Source organism: Chaetodon auriga, chromosome 21 (genome assembly GCF_051107435.1).
Source record: "Chaetodon auriga isolate fChaAug3 chromosome 21, fChaAug3.hap1, whole genome shotgun sequence".
NCBI classification, from domain to species: domain Eukaryota; kingdom Metazoa; phylum Chordata; class Actinopteri; order Chaetodontiformes; family Chaetodontidae; genus Chaetodon; species Chaetodon auriga.
The window spans coordinates 3,653,528-3,675,284 of record NC_135094.1 but is presented as its reverse complement, the minus strand read 5'-3'; the positions used below and the strand labels follow the sequence as shown (position 1 = coordinate 3,675,284).

Genomic DNA, 21,757 nt, shown 5'->3' with positions numbered 1-21,757 from the left:
AAGCAGCCTCCAAGCCCAACCTGACGATAACATCAGGCTTATTTTTTCAAAGTTTGGAGAGCTCCCTTTGGAGCCACAGAGGACATTATACAACTGTTTTCACAGGCTGAGTATGACTGCTCATTACGATTAAACTGACCTTTGTGAAAATTGTTAGAGTGCTCCTTTAGGCCAAACGGTACTTAGTTAAATACCTCAGAACACTATGCAGGCACGTTTTCGGCCTTGGCTTCACTTTACCATTTCTACTGAGGCCTTAGGAAAACGTGACTTTGTTTACGTTCGTTGATGTCATATTTGGTGACAAAATGGATCAAACCACAAAACAAAGACTTACAGATAAGAGATTCAGTGAGCCAAAACCATCAATGAAATGAAGTGCAGACGCAGCACAAACCAAAGGGGATGCTGCGATGCCTCTGTGATTTTCAGTGTCTTATCCCACCTCTAAAGCCCATGAATAGAATAACCCACACTGCTTCTAAATGGACATCAGGCCTGGACAGAATGTTCTGAAAATACATATTTCTAAGTCAAGTGCAATTATCTTCAATATTCAATAATGACAAAAGGCGATGTTCTGCTGGCAATGTTTACACTGTCGTAATGGCTTTCTAGCAACAGTGTTATCAAACTAGAAGCCAAGCAGCCTGCAAAATACAAAGCAGAAATGGGCTCAGCTGCTCCTCTCATGAGTTCAGGCACGAAATGAGCATTGACTGTGTATTCCCTAATTTATCTCTTAATGACCTATTTACACCTTTAATCCAGCATCCATTCTCCTGAGTAATATGGCCTAAGTCGACAATTTTCAATTGGCATGAGAGATGGCAATGGTATAGGGATAATAATGCCAGGATTGCATTTATTTGAAATAATGAACTTTTTTTATAGCTTGGATTGCTTACAAGTGCACCCAGAACCCTCGGTAGAAATGTTGTCATGATTTATTAAATGCTCAGGCTCATAAGAGCATGAAAGCTTTTCAGCTGTAGCCTTTCACTAAGAGTTTAGGTGCTAAGCATTTGCTTTGTCGAGAAAAAATCCCCTGAAAAATACTTCATTTCTGTTACTACTGGTGTTAAATCTGGTGCATTTTGTTGTTTGGTGTTTTATTTTCTCATTCTCATGCAGATAATGGCTAAAAGTACAAGATGTAACATCATATAATGAATGTTTTCTAGAACACCTTGAATGCAAAAAAATAGCTTGTTCTCTTCTATAAACATCAGTTTTTGTCATCAGCCCGCTTGAGACATAATAACAAGGACATCTGGATGTCTATGTCCTTGTGTATGTGAGTATGGTAATACCCACCCTCTTTGGTATTCTTGCAATGTATGAAATTAAAACACAGTAATTGTGTGTATGTCCAAATAGACTGGGGCAATGAACATGAAGAAGACTAACAGACTATATGTATGTACTGCAGACCAGCGTGGGTGGTAATGTTCATCACAAGACCCAAAAATCAAATTGTTGGATGGAAAAAAAAGAAAAAGCTGGATGTACCTTTGATGTTATTAAATGGGGATGACATTTAAACGTTGGCATGAGGGCGGTTATATGGATACTTCCATGCTGTTCCCCAGTTCTTAAGGGTTTGTAAAGGGTCCATCATTTAAGGACATCTCCAACTCAGCTTGTTAGGCTGAGCTCTACGTTTTCAGACTGGGCTCATTAGTCAAAGGGTGGATTCATAGTTCTGTAAAGACACACATAAGGCTTCCAGAGAGGGTGATCACACACTTTCCAAATCACGTCATGCAGCCTTGCTCATCGAGGCAGATCTAACCTTCGGTCGGGAGGTGGGTTTAAGTGGGAAACGTAACAAGATGCATTCACGCTCATACAAGCCTGAAGAGGCCTACTTGAGCCTTTATCTGTACCTCTCTGCTCAACTGTCCTCTGAGCTCAGGGAGGACATTTTGCTGCTGAATGTTAACGTTAACATATTAGATTTTAACAACAAACCTAGTGAAATATGTTAGAAGTGCGTCTCTAAAAAGTGTCTCCATTGGAACTTATTTCATAATACAGCTGTTTAAAGTTGAAAAAGGGCCAGTTAATACAAGCTGAAGATGGGCTGACTTGACTCCATGCAGTGCTTGATGGCAACCAGGCCAAGAAGTTTTCACGATCGGCCCTGATGATTATAATAATGCATAAGAGCAACCAGAGGTAATGAGCCATCAGGACTCCGTTTGATTATTTAGATGTCAATTTCAAACCAACTTTGATATGTCACTTCAATAACATGTTTATTTCATTGCATGCATGGGCAGACGTCTGATGATCAAAGAGAGCCAAACACTGATCCCTGCTGCATTCTGAATTCTGATGCAAACACGGGGAGCATTGGCACAGTTGTTTGGCTTTTTCTGGGTTCAAGTGGGTGTCACTGAAATACTTCCCGCTGCCTTCGTCTTTATGTGGTGAACATTGGGAGTGATGTACCGCAGGAATGGACGAGGAGGAGGTATCCCACAAGGAGAGCAAGGAAGCTCTTTCATATGTAGATTACCTTCTTGTTTACTACAAATCCTTCACAAAGTCTTAAGACTCTGACATCAATCACTGAATCATTTTTACCTCATGTCTTCCTCCCATTTGAAATCATGAACCACAGACCGCTCACCGGGGGCGGACAGTAGCATGGTCTCTACTTAATGCTGTTTAGAAGCCCCCTGGGCTCTGCAGTCCATTGTTCAGCTTTAAACTATGATCTTAAAACATATACTACCAAGTCAAGATTGCTTCTTATTGATATAGCAACAATACTTCATCCCATGAGGAGTTCCATGTTTACAGGGTCTCCATCACTTATGCCAAGGCTACAGAGGGAATTCAAATTGAAACAGTGAGGAGTTGCTTGAGTGTAATGTCATGAAATGAGGTACCTGTGCAGAGTGAAAACATATGATTAGTCCACTGCCTAAGGGTAATATCAATCTTTTTTCAACTGTACACAAACATGTGTTTAGAGCGCATACAAATGTGCTAAGCAGTTGTATTGCCTCAGGTTACTTCACAGGCTTTCAGACAAAATAACCATCTATCTAAATCGTTCTGATGATGCCAAAAAAATGAGAAAGGTTCACTCTGCACGTGGCTGATTTAGAGTCGGTGAGAGAGGACGCATATCGTATCAGGAGCCAATGGGAGGCTATCACACATGTTGCAGTACATCTGTCGATCTAATCGACATTATGCTCCAAAACATGTTCGAAGCCACCTGAAACACTACATGCATTACAGTATATCATATGTGGATATTATTAGATACATGTGCTAACTCCAGTGTCAAGTCACAGCTTTGGATGCTATAACAAGTACAATTATATGGGGCAGAGAGATGACATGCAAATTGGAGTTTTAGTTAGACAAACATTTCTTGGAGGCAGAAATAATCTTATTAGTTGACTTAAACCTCTATGGGCACATCCACAGCCCCTCAGAGACATCTCAATGGTAAACCTGAATGCCAAAAGAGAAGCGCTGATGAAGAGATGAATAAATAGGGAAGCCATTCCTGATAAGCTGTGACCACTTTGGCAAAGATGGACTTTCTCATGATCAACACTGCAAAAGCAAACGTATGCTTTATCGACTGAGCTAATCCGAACAGATATGGTAAGGAGGCTTTTTAGAAATCCATCTGGCAAAGACTGCGATGTTTCTAAAAAAAAAGTTTTTGGCAGCCAATTAATTGACAAAATGACAGTTACATCGGCTGCTTGTCACATCTAAAAGAGTGCTCAGCTCAAAATAAGCCTCATAGAATGAGCAACCTCCTCTCTTTTTTAGTAGACTTGTCTGACATTTATACATGAAAGACTACAGATCTTCAACTCTATACAATGATCCACAGCTGCTCTGCCTCTTAATGTCTACAATCATTCCTGCAGACTGTACGTGTACCTAAGGGTCTTACCTGACAGGACTGTTCCTGCTGTCAGGGTCTCGAGCTGTTACGGTGCCCACCTCTGTGCCACTCGGTGCGTTCTCATATACGTCCATGATATAATGATCCATAGAAAACACAGGCGCTTCGTCCACATCCCCAACTGTGATTTTAAGGGTGGCAGTGTCTTTGAAAGAACCAAGATAGGAAAAACGAGGATCCACGTGTGTGTTCACCCCCTCAATGTGGAGGGTGTAGGTCTTCTTTCTCTCGTAGTTCAGAGGCTGTTGGGAAAAGGTGCCATAGGGAAATGTGATTAGCACGCTCATAGAACAAAGTAGTCACACTGTATCTGAATGGATCAAGTGACAAGAACTGAAAGCTAACTCAGGGCTCACATAAATACAGTAAGTGCTGCCAATCTGCAAAGAAAGGCCACAAATTACATTACAAAAGTGTCAGTTAGACAGTTTTCTTCTGTTGGGTGGGGGGTTAGATTTTTCTTTTTTCATTATTATCACTGAACTATTATTATAAAAATGAAAACAGGCCAATATTTACTAAGCTAAGTGAGATGTAATTAAATAATAATAAATAATGAATTTGTTGTCTGAGAGCTGCCAGTTTCAGTGCATGTTTTTGTTAAGCTGCATGTAGAACACATAAATAAAACACAATGTGATCATTTGCTAATCCGTTCTGACAAACACTCAATTGAAAACAGCACAAAGAGAATATATTGAATGATTTACCTGAAGAGCTTCATTGATTAATGTAAATATATGCGTATTGTTCCACAAGTTGGAACGGGAGCAACTAGAGACTGGGAAAGTCATGTAATGCTCTAAAACACCTGTTTGGAACAGTCCACAGGTAAAGAGGTTCATTGGTAACAGGAGATAGTGTCATGATTGGGTATGAAAGGGGCATCCTGGAAAGGCTCAGTCATTCACAAGCATGGATGAGCTTATAAAGCTTGGGTGGGGAATATCCGGCCTCTAGGCCACATGTGGTGAAATCAAAGCTGTGGCAAGCGCAATTGGAAAGGGGCAACACTGCATGTTCCTACTCTACGAGAACAAAAGCCTGCTCTGACATCTGAATATGCTGGTGAGTGTGAAAACTCCTTCAGGCATTTGGTGAGAGGTTTCAGGACATGAAAAGTAAACAAAAGGAACTGAACACATTTGCTGCTTAATGTGGAACCAGCTGATGTGTCTGACAACCTACAACACAAAATCATTGAGGTGCAAAGCAACAAGCTCAAAGCTAGGTACAACAAGCTCCCCCTGCTCGAGTTCTAGAAACTGTATCCACGTCCTGAGGATTTCACCACTGTGAGGAGACATGACCGAAGTTTGCATCTCTCAACCCACCGACTGTGAAGAGTTCTGTTCAAAAAGATTTTCACAAAGAATCTGCTCAAGACTGACTGTCCCAAACTTGGAAAACCAACTGCGGCAGCGTCATCATCATCACTACCACCAGACATCAGGAGCCTCACCAAGGCAGTCCCAGCCATCGCATTAGAGGTTAGTGTGATATATGTGTTCAATAATTCGGTATGGCCCTCAAAGGATGTTATAAAAATTGAAATGGCCCTCCATAGAAAAAAGGCTCCCCACCCCTAGCATAAAGGATATTACTACATGGCTCAGGAACGCTTCGTAAAACCAGTGCCGGTAAACACTGTTCATTTGCAAATAATTGCATTCTGTTTTTATTTACATTTTACACAGTGTCCCAACTTTTTTTGGAATCGGGGTTGTAAACAAGATAATTAAACTGTGATGAAAATGTGAGTCTTAAACCTATATAATGCATTTCCTCCCTCATTAACCCTAACAAAGCCTATTTGTTGTGCATTATTCAGACCTTTTGGAACAGTGTACATCAACTGGCTTTCCTCTTCTATTCATCCTTTACAGGAGTATTATTACAGTTGAAAATTCATTACTTTCACCAACCGTTGCCACCCTTTTGCAGATGGCAGAATGGTGTCCTCATATGCTGGTAAATCATTTGATACAAACAAGAGGCCCATCAAAAACGACGTGTGGTCAAACACCTTTAAGTCCAAACAAAAGACGGACACACATGGAAATTTCCTCATACACTCCTGAAGAGTCTCTGTCTTGTAGACAGCACGCTCTTACCTTTCTCAGGCTGATGATGCCCTCTCTCGTGTCCCTGTCTGTGGATATTGAGAACATGTTGGCCCCCTCCGAGTTAATGATGCTGTACTTGATGTCTGCATTGATGCCAAGGTCCTCATCATTGGCTTTGATCTTCCCAACTGGTTTCCCTACTTGAGCCGATTCAGGGACGTACAGCTGGTAATTTTCTGCGGATGAACATTGCACCCATTTAGAGACAGCCAAAAAAAAAGTGCTTTAAACAGAAGCTGATCGCCCCCAAATCATTGTCTGAATGTTCTACTAAAAGGCTTAGCTAAGCAATTTGATTCTGTCACCATTTGTTCCTGAGGGAATGTCATTAAAAATACTCTGCAGAGCTTCAATTGACATTAAATGCTAAACCATGGTTGATAGCACTGCAGTGGAGCAGATCAAACTCTGAGGAAGATGACTGTTCAGGAAATGTTGATGGTTTTGAAAGAGTTCGTCACCGCAGCACAAAATGAAAAACTCAGCCGTGAGGGATTGTGCTTGATGAGGCACTTTGAAAGACAAAGAATCACAACTTTATCATTTCTTAAATTTACCATTAAAATGGAAAAAATTCAGACTACAAAACAGAGGATTTTGATGAATGCCACTCTCATTTCGCTAATTATGGAAAATTCAACTGCAATATTAGACGACTGAGTCACACAATAATGAAGTAATGATACATCACAGCGATGAATGCTGACTAGATATATGAGGGTAAGCCTCAATAATTAAAATAAAATCCATGATTTGCGCTTCTAAGATTGATACGTGGTTAATCAATGCATGCATGAAGAAGCTATAATTAAATGGATTCTGCGTCTGCAAATGCTGAAATGCCGATGTTTCTTCTGTTCATTCAAGCAGCAAAAACAGTAACTGTAAAGGATCGTCTGTCTGTCTTTCAGGGGCAAACATATTAGGACTTGCTCCACATAGTGAATGATTCTAAAAATACGACTTTTCTTACAGTTATCGTTCGGCTTCCACGAGGAAAATACAATACGGAACTCTCTTCTAAATGCATTTGAGGTAATGTAACTGCCTCAGGCATCTGCAGCTTCCTCTTAAGGGCAAAGATGGCTGAAAACAGCTGATTGTATTCCCAGCCACAGCTTGGCCATGTAATGCAGTAGAAGCTAATGTACCCCAGTTAGTTGTAGTAACACATTAACATTAGCATTGGTTATTTTGCTAAATTACCCTTCTGGCTAGTGAACTAGCAAAGATGCCAAAAGGGAACAATTTTCTCAAGGTTTTCAAATAGAGGATAATGTAGAGTCTCCCAGTTGGCACGTTATTCCAACACAAACAACTACTTGTTATATATATCACTATGTATATTATACATAGTGAACTTAAGCCTGTATTACGTTAACTGGATGTGGTTATTTTCAGGTCAAGCTGGGTACATACTTTGAGGAAACTTGGGCGGGTTGTCGTTGATGTCTGTCAGAGTGATGTTGATGGTGGTGGAGCCAGAGAGGCCTCCGACCTGGCCTGCCATGTCTTTGGCTTGGATAACAACCGTGTAGTGTTCTCTGGCTTCCCGGTCCATGTTCGCTAAGGCAGTCCTGATGATTCCTGCATGGCAGAGACAAAACAACATTTGAGCTACAATAGCATTGATACGTTCTCTCATGGCGACAGACAGTTGACGGTTAACAGCAAACTTATGCAGTAAAATGCAGAATCCACCTTTTCTAGATTATGACATGAAAGGAGATCACTGTTGAGAGAGTGTAGATAACACTGTCCCTGTTGTGAAGATGTAACTGCTATTGTCCTGATATTTTTCCCATCCAAACTTCTGTCAGTTATGGCTCCTCATAAAGCACCGTGCCACACTTTCCTTTAAAGACTAACACCATAAAACTGTGCTTCTTTCATCTTTGATTCTCCCAGCCTCTCACTGTCAAGGTTAGCCTTTCATTATATTTAAAATGACTATGCAACCTTGGATTGGGGTAGAATGCAACTTTCTAAGGCACCCACTCAATCACATTTATTACTACAATAACACAGGAAACACAGCCATGAACTTTCACAATGCTAACTCTGTGATATATGACTGCACCGGTGCCCAACACAGAGAAACTGTGCAAACGTAAATTGCAACACAGTACCAAGCCAAAACCGTTGTGTGGTCTGTGATTTACTGAATGTAATCGCTGGGTGTCTGCACATATATTTGTTTGTGTATCTGTGTACGTGTGTCTGTGTTAAGCCTTAACATTTCTGTTCGTCCATATCAGTTTTTGTGTGTGTCTCTATCTGCGCTGGAGGGTTAATTCGCCATCTTAGTTCCTGAAACCACATCACCACATGGAGCCTGATCTAATATGTTCCACCTGTTACATCAGTGTTCATTGTAAATCTCACTTTTCCTCAGAGCCAAAACCCTCTGGCAAGCGTTGTACTTATGTTCTTGTGAACTTGTGAACCCTGCAATAATACACAACGGTTGACCGCGAGCAGTGAGACCTGGGAGGAAATGGGATGGTGTTGATCATGCTGCTGTTGCCTCATGTTGTGAGTGGAAATCACAACAGGAGGCAATGTTTTATAAGATGGCTTCAGAGGAGGAATCAAGGCGTCACTCATATCACAGCTGAAAATGTGTTCTGAAGTGGTTTGTGATTTTCAGCAGAAAGTCTCAATCACGTTATGTATAATTAAATCTCATTACAGTCTTAGTTTGGCGATTTTTAACCATTTTTGGAGCCAAAAAGCCAGGAACACCAAATTTGGTTTGGTGTTCTTGGCTGGCTTCTTGGTTCTTGGGGTAGTTTCCTACTCCCACTCCCACTGTTCATTTTCATTCTACTCTGGGTAGCAAGTTGAATGCAATGAACCATAATTAGCCCTTTTCACAAACATGGCTGGTGAGAGTATGTTTACTTTAAGAGGAAAAAGATCATCCTCAGTATTACCCTGACAAGGCCGTCCTTTATGACTGAATTATTTTCAAACTCACAAAGTGTTCTGCATACCATTTCACACCATGCAGGTGCTGTCGCAGCCATGTCTTTCTGTTGTCAGAAAACTCTGAGAGGCATCTGTTTTCAGCTAAAAAAAACAAGCTTTCTGTACAACACCTGCCCTCCACTATATGACAGACAGATAGACACATTTAGCGACTAGCTGGTGAACGTAGTGGAGCGTTTAGCAGCTTAACAGCCAGACATCTTCCTCAGGACTCGGTGGAGACCAAAAACAGAGCCACAGGGAAAGGTAACTATAGCTCTTATATTCACCAGAAGGCCAAAAACATGCCTCCAAATGAACGCTAATGTTGTCCTGTATCTGCTGGATGCTTGCTAAGCTTTCCATATCAATTTAAATGGTGAGTCAGTGTCATGTTTACAGCTCGTATTTGCTTCCTCCCAGGTGGATGAATACACACAGCATTGACATAAAAACGCTGTCTGACCTGAGACATCAATAAGAAACACAACGCTAGTATAATTGTTTGAACCACATATTCATAGGAAAATGACTAACACCTCATAGATAGGTTTTCTAAACAGCTATGGTCTTTCATTTGTGTTATCCAAAACACTTTTCAGTGGTTTATTTAATATTGTCTGTGTAAAAACTGTATTGGACAAAATATCAAAAATGCCTAGTATGTCTACATTTCTTAAAATGCGGTTGAAGTACATTGTTAGCTGGCTCAGATGGCCAGCCGGGTAAGTTATCATTTATTGCAGTTATTATGTAAGAACTCGGTTTCTAACTCAAACCTTGACAGTCGGAATTTCACACCAGAAAAATACATTTTTGGAGTGAATAAATGCAGTTTTATGATCTCCTAAATTCCCAAAAGAGGCAGCTATAGCTGTGTTATACAATAGGTCATTTTCCTCCTTCTTTCTTCAAGACTCCATAGACAGAAACTAATCCACTCGCCTCCAGCAGAATAATCATTAAAAGTGGGTCAAGGAGCAAGGCAGCCAACAGTATTAAGATCCTGGGGATCTTAGGTTACACATCATCTGTCACACTGAGTTGCAGCTGAGGTCCTATAGACTGCCTTTGAACCAGGAGTTACAGCTAATGTCAGATGATTTTGTAATCACCGCAGTATAACCTTTAAAATCATAAACTTGACAAGGTGATGAAACTTCTATGAATGAATAGAGTCTCTGCTGCTGCACCCACAGAGGCATGAATAAACTCCAACCTATTGATTTCTCCTGTTCAACTTTCTCTAGTGGCTGATGCTTCTCGACTTTTCCCATAAAAAGGACAGAATCAGTTGACTGGTTAACAAAGAGTTTCTCAGTGTAAAGGTCAAAGTAAACTGCGTGTCCTCAAATACCCTCATAAGGCCACACAGACGTGTTATTTGGTGGAGCAAAACTGGATTTAGCCACTTTTTTGTACTGTAAAGTTTACTGCGGTGGTTCGGTCTGTTTTGTGCCTAATACTGGTATGGTGTCACTTTGTGTCTATTAGTTCTGCTTGCAAAAGAACAACCGTTAAGTGGGACAGCGAGCGACACGGACGTGTTTCAGGGCTTTATTCCAAGGAATATCAAAGCAAATGCATTTGGTTTTACTGTCAGGTAAACTTCTCTCTGACACTGTATAAAAATAATTCAGAACAGCTGTATTTGCATTTTGTTCCCTCTGCATATTTCATTTATTTATTTAATTGTTAAATACTACAATTAGTTCTTGTTTTAAAAGCAATAATAGTGTGTCATATCAGTCTAGCTGAACGATTAGCCTGTTTAAATGGGCTGACCTCCCTTTGCATTTACATTCTAGCCTTTCAAATGCTAAGCAGACAGTGACAGACTGTGTTATGTTTGAACTCTGACTGAGTTGATGGGACAGATTAAATTACGCTGCTCTCCCTGTTGTAAATGCCAGAACTGTGAGATAAATGCACATTAATAATAAACACCAGTGTTTGTATTGGGACTATTGGGATTCCGTGTAATCACAAAGATTGCAAGAAAAATCAAACAATTAAGGCAATTTCTTGGTAACAGACTGAATACCAAAAAGGTTCAAATTGTGCATTTAAACACAAATGTAATTTTGATCATCAGTTAGCGATTGTTCTCATGCTGCGGACTGCTTTATATTTGGAAACCTTAAAACATATAATACACAAATAATCACAAAGATCTTAATTTTACCCTACAAAGCTTATCACAAAAACAGAAAACTTTCATCAGACTCGGGGGGAAGCATGGAAAAAACACAGTATCTGTCTGTTTAGGTTCCCAGAGAAGTTCATAGATTCTACATACGTGAGAAAACATTTTCAAGAATCATAACACAAGCAGGTTATTTTCGCCACACTGTTCTTCTCAAATGCCAGGTCTCGGGATGGATTTGCTGCTTTTCTTGCATTCAAAACTAATCAAAGTGCTTGCAGCCATTTTCCCGTAATAATGGGGCTCTACAAACTCTATTGGAAGTCCTTTGTTATTAACTGGAGTCTTAGCATTACTTAACCTGGGGTCCTTGAAAGACACAGACCTTGGCAACTGGCCACACTTTCCATTAAAACAACACCAAGACAGACGAGCTGACCTTTCAAGTCTCTTATTACCCCTCTACTCATGAAGGCGCACCGCTCCTGAGCAATATTTCACAGCAGCGGGTTTAGGAACAACGAGCACAAGTGTGAGGTTTTCTTTTGTGGTTTAGGGAATTCCACAGTTGTCCACTGCTGTCAATCACTTGTCATGAAACAAACAAATGAGACGCCCCTGACCATTCAGAAACAAAGAAAACACTCAACAGGGGGAGAGATTTGTGACCGTCGAGGATTGGAACGCATTCACAGCTGATGCAGCTACATTACAAACATGCAATCACTGAACTGCATTCAATCTTAAATGAAACTCTTTGACAATACAGAAAAGGCCACTGGGGTATTCTTTGGAGAGTGCAAGTACCTGAAAGGTTTGTCAGTACTTTGACATGAAGATCGCGCCCCTGAACTCCCTTTCCTGACCATTTCTGAACCGTAATACCTCAGATAGTCTCCCCTAAATCTCTATGGAGCTCGTCAGTTAATTTAGAAAATAATTGAGAAAGAGCTGACTTCGTTGAACCTGTGCCCATTTGACACAGTGAGGTGGTTAGCCTTTTCCTCAACCTCCCCAGTCTATTAGAGTTGATACCATCACACTATCCTCCTCTTTGTCTGGCTGGAAACTTCTAAAGGAGGACAATCTCCTGGGTGAACAAAAAGGATTATAGGAGATTACTAAAGCGCTCTTCAATCTCCAGCTTCAGGAATCTTGGTTTTTGGCCCATCCAATACGATGTTATCCCTGTGTGTCTGCACTCTTACAGCATTTCTGCAGAAAAAGGTAGATAACGCCAACAAAAGCAGCTATGAAAATCATAGAAATCATAACAGTAGACGTCTTCTTTTCATTTCATAAAGATTTTCCTGTGTGTATGTCGGATCGTATTTCTGATTGAGAATTTTCGGTTGGACTGCTCAAGACTACATCAAGACTGATTGACAAAGTGACAGCGTTTTCCTTGTTCTAATCAGTGGGGAGACTTAGTCCATGAACCGCAAAAATGTCTTGATCTGTGTCAGCTCCTTCAATAAACTCGAACACTTCCAAATCCAAATCCCACATCAGCAGAGAAATTAGCCTATTTAGGATGCAAAAGGGACTCGGGGGTTCTGCAGTGTGCTGTGTCTTTGCGTGTGAGCGAGTGCAGATGTGAGGTGGGGCTGGGGGGGCATTCGACTATGAGACTCTAGAGGGACAACCTTGATGTCTCTGCGGGTAAGTGACAGATGCACAGTTGTGATGGGAAAGACAGGAGTTACGACCCCACTATAAAAAGGATAAATGTAGCCGCCCTCTAAGATGTACTTTTGCTGAGATACAGAAAGCTCTAATAAAACTGCTGGCTTGCAGTTTTGAGATTTGCAAACCATGTAATCAAGAAAGGCCATTGCAGCCAATGCTCTTAAAACAGTTAGCATATCACTTAGCAAATAAAACTAGTCTGGTGATGTGGCAAGCTAAACCTGTCAGATGCACATCCAGGCACCATTTTTAACTTTTATCTTTACATTCAGTGAGCAGATAGAGGTTCAGTCTGTCCCTCTGATACTCTGCTGTCCTTGTGCATCTGCTCTTGTTATTGACCACAATCCCCAGACAAGTCACAACATAAGCAGCAGGTAGGGGGCTCTGGGTCCGTCTGAAAGGGACACCTTGCCAGGATTGGAAGTTGTTGTTGGAAACTCCTGGCTGCAGCAAACCTCCCTGGCCATCCAGCTTCTTTGTGCAATGCAACGCGTGTGGAAAATTTAAAGGGAAATTCTGACATTTTGGAAAATAGGCTGCACATGTTTACATTCATGCAAAGTGAGCTGAGAACTCTGACACACTCTGCCCGCTCAGCATGAAACTAAAGCCAGCAGCTGATTAGCTTAGCTTGAAAATAGGGGTAAGCCGCTAGCTGACCCCAGGAGGTCGCTGCTCCTGGCCAAGTCAGTTTTTGTACAGATTAAAAGAAAAGAAGATATAATAAAACATACAATTTTAGCTTAACATACAACCCGGCTAAGCTAATCACCTGCTGGCTGTGGCTTCATATTTAGTGTACAGACATGAGAGTGGTCTCAATCCTCTCATCCGACTGTCTGTAACAAAACCAATGATCCTATTTCCCTATTTGCTCAACTTACTCCTCTAAATCCATGTCTGGAAAGTCACAAATGAATTCCTGTCCATTGATGATGACTTGCTTCTAAACTGCTGCCTCCACATGAAGTAACCCCGGACAGAAAGGGAGTGCCAGAAATGGTATTGAATCAAGAGTCTGCAGGTTTTCACTCCAGCCACACACTGCACCAAGAAGATTTCACTGATTAGCCTTTCCACTCTTTTCGAAGGTGTGATAATCAGTGGCCTTCGATGCTGCTGAGTGCAGGTGGAAAGGAAACCTGCAGAGGCTCCACTAACCAACAAATGGATAATGCTCACCCAGCTTCAAATTACATTTCACTGTGTTTTATACAATGTTTTATACGGGCTGCCGTGGCATACATTTGGTCCTTTAACAGATTCAAACAATTCAATCATTCATTCATCAGTTCTCATCTTAACACTCTTGTGAAAGGTGGCTGCTGGAATGTTGGTTTCTCAGTAAACCATCATAAGATCAGAGTGCACACTGTTCAATCTTAATGTGACAGTCTTTGCCTTAGAAAGCAGCTATATTCTGGCATTAATGACACTTAACCTGTGATTCCAGCTCACTTTGTCGAGCACTACGAAGGTGTCAGATTGTGTCAAACATATTGGCAAGCTGGAGTGGTTGTGACAGAAGTGTTCATCTCTCATGCCACCACATAATCTGTACTGACACCGTGGATTACTGGAATTATGCCTCATATTGTCAGGATGAGCAACTATCTTATTAGCTACCTAAATGTCAGTCACACATGAGCACTTGTAGACAACTCTATCATTTTATGTACGACTTTGGAGACATTATTCATGAAAGAGAACTGTGAAGTCATAAGAAATATTTTGGGATGTCACATTATTGTAACGCAGTGCAGAGCTGCCACATTTGTTTTCTTCTGCCCACATTTTTCCCCTCAGGTCTTCCGTCTTTATCTGTTCATCATCAGTTATATTTCTGTCTTTACAAAGTCTGTGTCATGCTCATTTATTTCTTCAGCGAAGTAAATCTAATCCTAAATTCCTATCTCTCCTTTTTTTGCATGCTGTATGACGCCATCATAGATGCATCAATTACGATTTTGCATCCATGATTGAATCTTATTTCCAGTGGAGACAAGCAGCTGCCTCAGTGCTGAGAGTTACTGTAATTAGTCGGTGAAGAAGTATGAGCTCAGCATCATTTCGTATTGAGCTATCAACATGTCTGTCTTACAGCTGCAGTTATCTGTCTGTGAAAAGCAGAATGTGGATGGAATTTGCGTCCGGTTTCATAAATTATACAAAATAAGTGCCGTTGTGTGAGAAAACTTCTGGTTAAAATATTTAAGAGAGTTATTGGTGGTTCAGTGTCTGGCGTGCTGCTACACAAATACACCTGAAAATGTAGGAAAAACCTATTGAGGTGTGTTGTCACAGGCTGGTTTTTAATATGCTTATTCCTGTATAGACACAACATTTACAGTCTAAATGCAGGTGTGGAGGTCATACTTCATGTTTGAAGACAATGCACTTTATATCTGACAGGTGATCATGGCAGTGAGTATCATTATGTATCGATTTGTCCTAGAAACAGGTTAATTACAATGTACTACAGAATCAAACTAAGTACCATCAGACTTGAAACATCGACGCATCGTATTGTTAAGAGGAGCACTTATCAGCCCGTGAAAGCAGTTGCATTATGTGTTCTGGTGGAAACTTTCCAAGGCCTGAGAAAATAACCCCGATGACGTCGTCGGGGCTGTTAGATTTTAAGCTTATCAAAAACACCCTGCATCACAAACAGTGGTTTTAAGCATTCAGGGACAGTCTCGTGAAAGACACGACAGAGTTACTTCATGGGAAACCCAGTGTTTTTGAAGCTGGACTCTTGCTGCAGGCTAAAAGTCAGGGTATCTCAGCTCGTAGTGCTTGGATTTGGACTATTTTTGTTTTAACTTGTCTCTTTATGAGTCTTTGAAGAGATTCAAAGAGGAGCTGCATCCTGGCAAATTCACTTTGCATACGTTATTTTTCAAAATAAAGAGACGTGACCCTAATTTAGCTACAGAGTGGTACTACAGCCATGCGGTATTTCAGGAATAAAGCCGTTATGAATTGTAGCAATACCCACAGATGCTCCTTTTATGAGGGGCATTAATACACAGCATCTTAATGCTAACAGCCGCAAGGCATCACATGGGATATTTGATGAAAGTTTCAGGAGCTGAAACACAACTTTATGACTGCTATTCCAACACATCCTGTTACATAAGCCCTTTATCCTGTTCTGAGGTTGAAAAGTGCTGTATACTATAACTGTGGTCAATTTGAGGTTTAGGCTGATCAAACCACTAAGCCAGTGAGAAGAAGCAGGTAAAACCGTTCGCTTTGTGTCTTGCTGAGGATTTGGGTCAAGTCTGAGACGGTCCTCTGGGGATTCCTTCAGCACCATATGTGCAGGCCAAATGCTGTCATTACCCTCTGTCCTTAAATGATCTTTCCTTCTACCTCATGGGTCTTGTAAAATCTGTCACTGCTATATCAGGCCACCAGACCAAGGTTAAATGGGAAGAGGTGGATTTGCTCGTGTGTTCTTTTAATCCTGCTAATATATGAATTCCCTGTGACGGTGTGTCTGCAGTTTGAGCATGGTGGGAGCCAGGTACATGGGGATATGAGGAGGTGTAAGCAAGCTAATGCACTGTGAGACAGATGCAGGAGCAGCTTCAGCTCCCCAGTGTGGTGCTCAAATGTGGCGGCATGCCAACACAACTGCTTTAAGACTCTGGCTTAGCATATTAAAGATCGCATGCAAGTGCAGCTCCCTCCATGTGCGCATTTTCCACTGACCACTGGAGTTCTTTGTCCTCATTTGAGGGAGAAGGGTGGTTTGCCAGTGGTGAAAACAACTGCCGACTTGTATAAATTAATACGTGTGGGTGGAACAGTGCTGCGAAAAGTGTGCAGCTGGCTGGGCCTTCGATCACATCCCTACTACTCTGCACGCCACACGCTGAATTACAATGCAGACAAGATGCCGAGTCAGCTCAAGTGAAACAAGCCATCTGATGTGTCCAAAAGCTAAGTGCATATGGAAGAGGAAAGAAAATCACTGTAACGATCATTTTCACAGTCAAAACATGATTGAAAATATATTCCAACAACAATAATGTGTAGCTGGTAGAATTAAATATGTGGTGTTGTGTGAGAAAGCCCAGGTTTCATTGAAAAACTGGCATTGCCTCTGCCTCACCATGCTGCTGTGAAATTGCTCCATCAATCCCTGCTGCCTTTTCCCTCGAGGTAAAGTCAAAATATTCAGCAATTCATTTGTGTTGCTCATTCAGCAAAGAATTCATGTTTTACATGGGCGGTGTAGTCTCAAAGGGGCCAATAGTTGTTCCAGACAGCAATGAATCAATTCACACACAAGTGGATTGTTGTTCATGTTAACCGACAGCAGAGGCGAGCATGCAAAACTTCAGGCACACTTGTGCACTTGCACGCTCTTTTGTGAGACAAAGAGAGATAAGAAACAAACAGACGCGCGCACACTCACAGCTACACAGTTTTCACATCATATAAAAGTTATATGTCCTGCACTTTAGAAGGTTTATTAACATTTAATAGATTCCAGCAGAGGCCTCTCAGACAAAAGATGGATTCTGAAAAGACTGCCTGTTGTGGCTTTTTACCTCCTTTCAGAAGGTAGGAAACAATGGCTTTCTGAAGGCATCTCTACAAATGTCTCCTTTCACCCTTGAGGAGTTAGTTATGGCCCACAAAGAGCGGATTGCGTGCTCAACAATGCAGCGGCCGTATGAGCAGTCCATAACTCTACTGTGGCTGTTTTAGCTTTTATGATGTCAGACGTGCCGCAATAACGGGACAGGATGTTCACTGCGAGACACGTATGGTGCCCAGATTTCACGGCATGATATACACATCACTTTGGATCGCTTTAGGAGATCAACAATACATATTATAAGGAAGTTATTACCCGCATTTATAGTTACCATCGCAGGAGCGTGGCCGCTCGCTTTGTCTGAGCACACAGGCGTACAGGCCCAAGCATGCAGTAATACCACACCTGTTTTGGGGTCGACGGAGAAATATGGCTGTCCTTGTAGAATACTGTAGACTATTCTGGCACTGTTTCCGTAGGTGGGGTCGTCGGCGTCAGTCGCGGTGACTTGCAACACAGAAGTGCCTGGAAATGAACACAGCAAAATTATTTCCTGGTAATTACAGTCTCGGTTAAAGGTTTTCACATGTTAATGCCAGGATGCTGATGTGAATTCAGCAGTGGGGGAATGCAGCTTTTACTCAGGTGCAAATTTGAGGTACTTTACATATTTCCATTTTATGCACCTTTATACTTCTACTCCACTGCATCTCAAAGGGACATATTGTACTTTTTACATCACTTTATTTGTCTGATAGCTTTAATGACCATTTGCTGTTCAGTGTCTCCAAATCTGGTGATTCAGAAGCCTTTTTTTTTTTAAAGGATGAGGTGTTCCTTTATGGGCTTGAGAAAATTCTCATACTTCTTAAGATAAATGAATAATTTTTAAATCCTTTTGGATTAGCTGGAAAACACACTGTCACAAAGCTGAAAACAGGCTGTTTTTCCAACTTTTGAGAGACACATGGTTGTCACACAACAGAGAGGCTACAAACACACGATGATCTTGTTGAATATGAAATAAAAAACAATGAATAATAAGAAACAACATGTTTAACTCATGATTACACCACGAAGACTGGGTGCTGGATCTTTAATGTGGTTAATAACAAAAGAAGAGGGACTTGAACAACACTGATTTGTCCATGTGGAAATATTTTTTATGCAGAATACTTTTACATTTAACACTTGTAAATGTGACCAATAATACTTTCATACTTTATACGGTGTTAAATACAGGACTTTCACAAAACCTGGAACGCAGTATTTTTGCAGTAACGTCAGTAAGTAAAGCATCTGAATACTTCTTCCAGCACAGGATTTAACTGTGTTGAAAATCTCCCAGCAGTCATGTCTGGTGGCTTCCGATCTGAGGAGAATTAATGTGCATAAAATCTAAATATATGAACGCAAGAAAGCGAGAGAGATACTTCAACTGCTGTCTAAGTATCTCTATATTATACTTTAATTGCTGGGCACATCCTCAGTAGAAGAAGAGGAGCTATCTGCCTTCTGGTTTAGCATGCAAATATTAACACACATGTTCTACATGATATGATGCCCACTGCAAAAAAACCCCCAAAAAACTAATGTTGTCTGGGCAGATACTGTGGTTACCTGTTAGCTACCTTGCCAAGAGGGTGCAACTGAAACAAAACAAGTCACAGACATCGACCTGTGCAGAAATTAAACGTCTACATAATGTAATCAAATAGAAAGACATTCACTCATTCACAGGCACTGTTGCAGAAAGGCCGACTGCAGTGTTATGTCACAAGAAAGCTCAATAGCTTTTCCAGACATTGACAAACGTTAAATACGTAACTTAAGTACAAGCACTGGTCTTAGCTTTCATAGCAACGAGGACAAAAGCAAAGACAAACGCTTTGAAAACTTCGATGGATGGTTCATTATTGACACTGTTGTTTAAAAAGTCTGTGTAAAAGCCATTGTGGTTCAATTTAACAGTTCAAGTGTTGCTCAAACAGCATTACAAGCTTCATTAGCCCATTATAATTGCATGATGAGTGCACTGTAATTGCAGTGCAGCCTTGTATAATGCATTATATGTAAGAATCATAGTATGGTTGTGTTATGAGACATCAGCTGTGTGATATATCCCAACGCCTGCAAATCTTCTGAACACTTCCTCTGTTGACTTTATCATTAAACCAGATTAAACGAGCCAAACTCACTCTGCTGTGTCTCACCAGACAGAACTTTTTCTTCTCTTGCAAACCTGAAGGAGCAGAGTGAAATGCCACCCATAATGAACCATGTACTCCACTCTGAGTCTCTGTCAAGCTTGCAGTCAAAATTGCACTGGGAATTATTCGGACTTAATCAATTCTGGGATTGCTTTGGAAGCTGAGCCAGTTCCAAATCATCCGTCTAGCAAAACTTATTAGTAAGTACATAATTTAATTGGTGAGGAATCTTGAATTGCTCTGCGTTAATGGCTCAAGAAAAGAAAATACTCATCTGTGACCTTGTATGATTAATATTTCAGTACATCACGGTGAAGAATCTGACTATAAATTTTTATTTTTCACTATATATTTTCATCTTTTGGTTTTTCAAACTGGGGAGGCAGGCTCACATTATTGCATTTTCTGACTGATAATGCGCCCATTATAAACTGTTCAATGCGCTTACCAATGCTCAAAATGCACTTCGAGTTAAGTGTTCAAGTACTCTATATTTTAAACTATTAAGGTGATGACTGCTGCATTAAAAGGTCTGACTCTACTCAATAAAGAGTGAACACTCAACAGTCACTATGCACCTGTTTGCTGCACATTAACTTTAAAAATCAGATTCACAGATGCAGTAAGACTCTAGTGGGAATCTGGTCTCGAGACTTTAAGGTCACAGTAACCTTTTCATGTTTCAGGTTTCCTGGAGAGGCACTTTGCAGTACAATCGCTGTTAGACAAAGGCTCTCGCGAAGGAACCACCACCTAACAAGACTTTGGTGGTCTGTCTTATTAGAAGGAGCCTGAACCCTCTGTCAGTGCTAACTTCTATCACTAACAATTATTTAAAACACTCCTGGACTCATCCTAGTTAAGCTCTTGTTGGTTTTAACCCTTTAACATGCAGATGGTACCCCTACATTTTGACTATTTTTGATGGCTGTAGTAAGTGTTTGATAACATTATGGAAAGACTCCCAAAAGAAATGCCTTTGTGTGAGAGTGAGATCCTTCTTGTTTAACCAGAAACAGCAGCTATATCGCGCTCGCCAAAGCTACCAGACTCCATTTACAGAAACAGTCATTTCATCATTGCAGAACATGCTTCATTCAAACCCAACAGAAACAAAATAAAACTCGCCAAAACCTTCTTGGCTCATTTTGCCAGTGTTCCAACAATCACCACCAGCTCTGGTTTGGTTGAATTTAAGTCTGAATTCACGCAATTAGATGTGAAAATACCGGGTGGACGGTCATTAGAGAAACAACGGGGGGAAACAGCATGTAGAGCCAAAGTATCTTCACATCTTTCTCTGGAGTTATTTCACCTGACGATGACCAGATTAAAATATGTTGGACTTCATCAGATTTTCCCAGCAAAAAAGAACAAAAACAGGAAAAGGTAATTATTGAATAGCTGAAAGCCCACGCTCAACATCACAATCACTGACTGTAACCTCAATGCTAAAACATGTAATTTTACACCTCTAGGACAGTGCCAAGAAAAGCTGAACATTATGTATCATAGAAGCAGTTTTTATGGCAGAACGGTTGCATTGGATTGCATCAAACTGTGCAGGTGCCCCTAATAAAGTGCCAATTGAATGTGCATTACTTGCGCAAATTCATGTAATTTCCAATACATTAGCAGTCCAAGAGAGCTCTAGGTGGAGGGTGCTGATCCTGCGGTAGGAACAGCAGGCGATAAACATGCTGTACTAGAAACAGGCATCTAAACTTCTCCCAAAAACACAGTGAAATCTTTCCTGAGTTCAAAACAAACAATCACATTTTCCATTATGAACCCAGTCACACACTGGGCTTTTACAGTCAAACACGATTTTTACATCCACTTTCATCACCTCCTTTAGGTTTCCATCCATCTATCTCCGCTGACCTCACCGCACTGGTTGCTGTGATCCTAAAAACTAATGCACTTTAAAAAGATCAAGGTCGAACTGTGAAACTGGACTACAACCACCGGCTATGCCATTTGCTTTGTGAAATAAAAAATGTTGATGTGCACTTTAATTAAGCAGTAATTACTAAACAACATGGCTGAGAGTTAATGGGTTGAAATAATAATATCTTAATGGGATAAAAAATGTGAATTCACAGCCAAGTT

General features: G+C 40.8%; 1 protein-coding gene across 2 annotated transcripts in view; it reads right to left on the bottom strand.

The window, feature by feature from the left end:
- Nucleotides 1-21,757, bottom strand: part of LOC143339916 (cadherin-18) — a 146,123-nt gene that overhangs the window by 22,489 nt on the left and 101,877 nt on the right. For both annotated transcript variants that reach the window (XM_076761472.1, XM_076761471.1), the window contains exons 4-7: nucleotides 17,841-17,960; nucleotides 7,492-7,659; nucleotides 6,061-6,248; nucleotides 3,935-4,188 (exon numbers count right to left, since the gene is read on the bottom strand). In XM_076761472.1, the coding sequence (XP_076617587.1) occupies nucleotides 3,935-4,188; nucleotides 6,061-6,248; nucleotides 7,492-7,659; nucleotides 17,841-17,960 (730 nt within the window). The remainder of the gene's footprint in view (nucleotides 1-3,934; nucleotides 4,189-6,060; nucleotides 6,249-7,491; nucleotides 7,660-17,840; nucleotides 17,961-21,757) is intronic.